At 63.4% G+C, this 5,849-nt stretch overlaps 2 protein-coding genes across 2 annotated transcripts in view; both read left to right on the forward strand.

Annotated features, from left to right (window-relative positions):
* Positions 1–1,079: 1,079 nt before the first annotated feature.
* On the forward strand, positions 1,080–4,086 carry FUT7 (fucosyltransferase 7). Its single transcript, XM_017893217.1, has 2 exons — positions 1,080–2,394; positions 2,536–4,086. Exons 1-2 carry the CDS (start codon positions 2,382–2,384, stop codon positions 3,549–3,551), a joined length of 1,029 nt encoding a protein of 342 aa, XP_017748706.1. The 5' UTR covers positions 1,080–2,381; the 3' UTR covers positions 3,552–4,086.
* Positions 4,087–5,270: 1,184 nt separating this feature from the next.
* LOC108542837 (ATP-binding cassette sub-family A member 2-like) overlaps positions 5,271–5,849 on the forward strand; it is a 10,712-nt gene continuing 10,133 nt past the window's right edge. The window contains exon 1 of the mRNA XM_017892996.1: positions 5,271–5,512. Coding sequence (XP_017748485.1) covers positions 5,369–5,512 — 144 coding nt within the window. The 5' untranslated portion in view covers positions 5,271–5,368. The remainder of the gene's footprint in view (positions 5,513–5,849) is intronic.

A 5,849-nucleotide genomic window follows, 5' to 3' on the forward strand; every position in this document is an offset into this window, starting at 1 on the left:
TCCCTCCTTCCAGGCCCCTCCCTCCAAGGCCCCTCCCTCCAAACCCCTTCCTCCAGTCCCCCTCCCTCCAGCCCCCCTCCCTCCAGCCTTCCTCCCTCTAGCCGTTGCACAAGTTCCGCAGCACAGCTCAGCTCGGAGGCTACACTGGGCCACAGGGGTGGGGGCCTCTGACTACCACCCTGTCCCAGTCTTGCCTCTGTCCCCACAGTGGGATCCTCCCACTTCAGTCTCCAGCTGCCAGCTGCCTGGTTCCCCTCCCAAGGCAGCCTTGTACTCACTGTGGGGCCAGGGATAGGCCAGCAGCCCCTGGGGCCCAAGAGTAGAACAGGACAGGGACGGGGTGGTGGGAGGCAGGCCCCCTCGGAGGGTGCTGGGGTAAAGGCCTGGACAACAGTTCATGGTTGCCATTCCTCCCAGGACACACGATCTGAGCCCTCAAAGGACCTGACAGGACAGACGCATCCTCATTCCCGGAATCCCAGCGTTTTGGGAGGCCGAGGTGGGAGGATTGCTTGAGCCCAGGAGTTTGAAACCAGCCTGGACAACATAGCAAGACTCTGTCTCTACAAAAAATTTTTAAAAATTAACCAGGCATGGTGATGCACACCCATAGACCCAGCTACTTGGGAGGCTGAGGTGGGAGCATTGCTTGAGCCCAGGAGATTGAGGCAGCAGTGAACCGTGACTGCGCCACTGCACTCCAGTCTGGGTAACAGAGCAAGACCCTGTCTCAAAAAGACCAAAAACCAAGAAACAAAAACCCACACACAAAAAAGCAAACTTGGCTGGGCACGGTGGCTCACGCATGGAATCCAAGCACTTTGGGAGGCCGAGGCTTGTGGATCATCTGAAGTCAGGAGTTCAAGACCAGCCTGGCCAACATGAGAAAACCCCATCTCTACTAAAAATACAAAAATTAGCTGGGCGTGGTGGCAGGCGCCTGTAATCTCAGCTACTCGGGAGGCTGAGACAGGAGAATCCCTTGGACCCGGGAGGTGGAGGTTGCAGTGAGCCGAGATCACACCACTTGATCCTGACTTCAGGTGATCCACAAGCCTCGGCCTCCCAAAGGGCTGGGATTGCAGCCTGGGCAATAGTGCAAGACTCCTTCTCAAACAAACAAACAAACAAACAAACAAACCAAGCCTGACCTGCATTGAGATCTCCAGGACGTCACATTGGGCATGAGGGCTGGGTCTGCCCATGCCTGGGACCCCACAAGGTCCTTTGCAGCAGAGTGGCCATCTGGTTGGGGTGAAGCTGATGGAGCCTGCCACTGTGGCTGAGAGTGGGGTGTTGGCTGGGGCTCAGGGTGACCCTGCAGGGCCATCCCAGCCTGGCTGACGCCCAACATGGGCTGGTGTAGAAGGAACCTGGCCCCGAGGCTCCAGGCCCTGGCTAGAGGAAGCACGGACTCTTCAGGCTGGGTCCTCTCCTCTTCCTGGAGCGGGTGCCAGCCCCCAGCCTGCTTGCGTCAGGGACAAAAGGACTCCTTTCCTTTCCAGCCTGGAAAGCCCCTCTGCTGCAGGCTGGAGGAAGGGACCCTGGGTCTAGCCTATAGTCAGAGGCGTCTATGGGCATGGAGCTGGACAGGGAAAAGGACAAAGCAGCCTCCATCCACAGTTCACTCTGGGACCAGGCCCTTGCAGGCACGAGCTGGGCTCCTGTGGGAAGGCTAAGGGCCCCAGGACAGACCTCCTCTCCGGGCATCTGGGTTCCTAGATGGCAGAGTGGGGTGGGGTGGCCCAATTGGGAGCCTTAGCCTCTGGCAAAGAGCTGAGCACAGCACGTCTGCAATGTGTAAGATTCTCCTGGGCGACCAGGGCCCAGCCGGTGGTGAGCTGGGGGAAGTGGGTGCTCCTGCGGTGGGAGGAGCCATCTGGCCCTCTGGGGAAGTGTGCTCGCTGTCTGCAGCGCCCAGGCCTGAGTAGCTGGGTGGGGGCTGGGGGGCCATCTCCGCTCAGGGTGCCCGCACCTGGGTCTTCCCTGCCCTAGGCCAAGCCTGCCTGTGCCTCCCCATCCTCTGCCTGCCCAGCTGGACATCTCTGGGCCTCTCTGGAGACCAGTGGGGTGGGCTGGGGGGGCATCGTATTGGCCCGGCTTGGCACCCCTCTTGTGGCTGTACCCCTCCCAGCAGCCCCAGGACTAGCAAGTCCCCAAGATGGGGGTGGGGACAGCGGTTGATGCCAAAGGCTGTGGGGGCAGGGGCGGGGCAGGAGCAGGAAGGTCCCCTGAGTTCCCTCACCTTGGGCAGAGATAAAAGGAGCACAGTTGCAGGCGGGGCTGAGCCAGGGCACAGCTGTGATTTCAGGGCATCTCTGGTGGCTGCTGTGATTTGAGAATCTCGGGTGCCTTAGCTGACTGATTCTGGGAGACTGTGGATGAATAATGCTGGTGAGTGTCTGGCCCTGGGGGAAGCCCGGGCTGGGGAGAGCTAGGCAGTCTGGGAGGGGAGGATGGGGGTGACGCTGAGTGGGGCGTTTGGGTGTCCCTGAGCCCAAGTGACAGAGCCTCCCCTCCCTTGTGCTGCTGCAGGGCACGGCCCCACCCGGAGGCTGCGGGGCTTGGGGGGCCTGGCCGGGGTGGCTCTGCTCGCTGCCCTCTGGCTCCTGTGGCAGCTGGGGTCAGCCCCTCAGGGTACCCCGGCACCCCAGCCCACAATCACCATCCTTGTCTGGCACTGGCCCTTCACTGACCAGCCCCCAGAGCTGCCGGGCAACACCTGCACCCGCTACGGCATCACCCACTGCCACCTGAGTACCAACCGAAGCCTGCTGGCCAGTGCCGACGCTGTGGTCTTCCACCACCGCGAGCTGCAGACCCGGCGGTCCCACCTGCCCCTGGCCCAGCGGCCACAAGGGCAGCCCTGGGTGTGGGCCTCCATGGAGTCGCCTAGCCACACCCACGGCCTCAGCCACCTCCGAGGCATCTTCAACTGGGTGCTGAGCTACCGGCGTGACTCAGACATCTTTGTGCCCTATGGCCGCCTGGAGCCCCACTCGGGGCCCTTGCCACCACTGCCAACCAAGAGCAGGGTGGCCGCCTGGGTGGTCAGCAACTTCCAGGAGAGGCAGCTGCGTGCCAGGCTGTACCGGCAGCTGGTGCCTCACCTGCAGGTGGACGTCTTTGGCCGTGCCAATGGACGGCCGCTGTGCACCAGCTGCCTGGTGCCCACCGTGGCCCGGTACCGCTTCTACCTGTCCTTTGAGAACTCTCAGCACCGTGACTACATTACAGAGAAATTCTGGCGCAACGCACTTGTGGCTGGCACTGTGCCGGTGGTGCTGGGGCCCCCACGGGCCACCTATGAGGCCTTCGCGCCGGCCGATGCCTTCGTACATGTGGATGACTTTGGCTCAGCCCAGGAGCTGGCGGCTTTCCTCACCGGCATGAACGAGAGCCGATACCGACGCTTCTTTGCCTGGCGTGACAGGCTCCGCGTGCGACTCTTCACCGACTGGCGGGAGCGTTTCTGTGCCATCTGTGACCGCTACCCGCACCTGCCCCGCAACCAGGTCTATGAGGACCTTGAGGGCTGGTTTCAGGCCTGAGCTCTGCTGGCCGGGGGAGGTGGGTGTGGGTGGAAGGGCTGGGTGTCGAAATCAAACCACCAGGCATCCGGCCCTTACCGGCAAGCAGCGGGCTAACAGGAGGCTGGGGACAGAGGTCAGGAAGCAGGGGTGGGGGGTGCAGGTAGGCACTGGAGCAGGCAGAGGAGGTGAGAGCAGGAGGGAGGTAACGGGCGCCCGCTGTGGCAGACAGGAGGGGAAAGGCTGCCGAGGACCCTCTCCACCCTGAACAAATCTTCGGTGGGTCAAGGCCTGCCTGGAAGAGGGTGAAAGGCAGGGCCCTTGGGGCTGGGGACACCCCAGCCTGCAGTTTGTGGGGGCCAAACCTGGGACCCCGAGCTTCCTCTGTAGCAGAGGCACTGTGGTCCCTGGGACACAGGCACGGGTCCCTGGCACATCCACAGTTCTGAGGTCCCTGTGTGTAGGCTGGGGCGGGGCCCAGGAGACCACGGGGAGCAAACCAGCTTGTTCTGGGTTCAGGGAGGTAGGGCGGTGGACAATAAAGGTCTGACCAGTGCCTCGTGGGTCACCTCCGTGCAGTGCCACAGAACCTGTGTCTGCCCTCCCCTGACATGTCACCCCCACGGCCATGGGGCTGCTTGTTCCCCACCTGGGATCCTGTCTCCTGACCTCGGAGCTTTTGCTCACCCTCCATCTGAGAGCCCTCCCTGTGCTGGGCTGCCCGCTGCCTCCCCCAGTTCCTACAGCCTCCACCAAACGGCCCCTTATCAGAGAGCCTTCCGTGGCCCCCAAAAGGCCAAGGCGATGAGCCCAAGAATTCAAGACCAGCCTGGGCAGTGTAGTGAAACCTCATCTCTACCAAAAATACAAGAATTAGCAGGGCGTGGTGGGTCACGCCTGTGGTCCCACCTACTTGGGATACTGAGGTGAGAGGATGGCTTGAGCCCAGGAGGTTGAAGCTTCAGTGAACCGTGATCACACCATGGCACTCCAGCCTGGGCAACAGAATGAGATCCTGTCTCAAAACAAAAACCAAAAACAAGCCAAGGTTGGGGAAGAGTAGGGAACGGACTTCAGAGGCCTGGCCAGGCTGAAAGCGTCCATCTGCCAGGCCCGCAGGCTGGAGAGTGTCTTGGGCGACAGGATCTGACCTGTGCCCTGGAGCTCCCTCTGGTGGCCAGTGCTGGGGAGGCACTGGGGATGCGGCTGCAGCCAGGGAGCCCCTGTAGTGGCCGGTGGGGAGTGGGGCGAGGAGGAGGGAAGCCAACCCACGGGTGGTGCTGACCAGGGCCTCAACAGGCCAAGCCCCTGGGGCCGGGGCACAGGGCTTGTCCCTACCCCAGGTCGTGGTGGGCAGGTTGAGGGCAGTAAGCCCCCCTCACCCATGGCTGTGGCTTATGGGAAAGACCTGCTGGTAGCTTCCTGCCCTGACCTAGCTCTGTGGACTAAGCAGGGAAAAGCAAGTGTCCTGAGGCTGAGGACTGGGGGGGGAGGCTGATTCCTCACCCACCAGCCCAGGGTCACCTTCCTGCTGCAAAGGAGCTGGGAGTGGGGAGCTGTGGCGCCAGAGGTCTTTCACTTGAGGGTGCACCCTCTATGTGCGCCCAGACACTGGACACCACACAGCCCTACTTCACCCCATTCACAGGTGGGGGAACTGAGGCTGGGAGGCGCCGTCAGAGCCACCCATGGGGCCAGCCTGCCCTCTGTCGCCCTCTGCAGGCCACGCGGAGGAACTGCCCCACCTCCCCGGGGCGCCCCGGCAGGTGCCAAGCTACAGCCGCAGAACCGCCTGACCCCGAACTCTCCGTGCAGAGAACAGACTTGCCCGGTGAAAAATGAGCCGCGTGCAGCAGGGGCAGTCTCGGTCCCCTGCCTGCTCCGCCCACGGCGAGCGTTCCTGGGGCCTCGAGTTTTCCCCCTTTCGCTGGCTGCTCGGAACCGCGGGACCGACCCACTGGGCCGCCCTGCCTCCCCTCCAGGTGGGCGCCACCTGGACTCCAAGTGCTGGTTTACAAGGCACACAGGAAACCCTTATGGGGTTGAGCTGGCGCCTCGCCACCGTCCGCTCGGCGCGCCCCTGGGACAGTGAAGGCTTGGGGCGCCTCTGCAGAGTCGCCAGCACGGTGGGCGCAGCCGGATGCCCCTGGGAGAAGAGCGCAGCGCCCGAGGGTCCCTTGGCCTACGAGGGCTGAGCCGGGGTCTCGGATTGGATGTGGGCGCGTCGCGTGACGCCCGGTGAGGGGCGGCCCAGAGGCTTCCCGGCGGCGGCGCGCGCAGGGTCTCGGGCCTGGGTCGGTCCCGGGCGCGGCGCGCGCG

Source organism: Rhinopithecus bieti, unplaced genomic scaffold, assembly GCF_001698545.2.
Source record: "Rhinopithecus bieti isolate Rb0 unplaced genomic scaffold, ASM169854v2 scaffold_23276, whole genome shotgun sequence".
NCBI classification, from domain to species: Eukaryota; Metazoa; Chordata; class Mammalia; order Primates; family Cercopithecidae; genus Rhinopithecus; species Rhinopithecus bieti.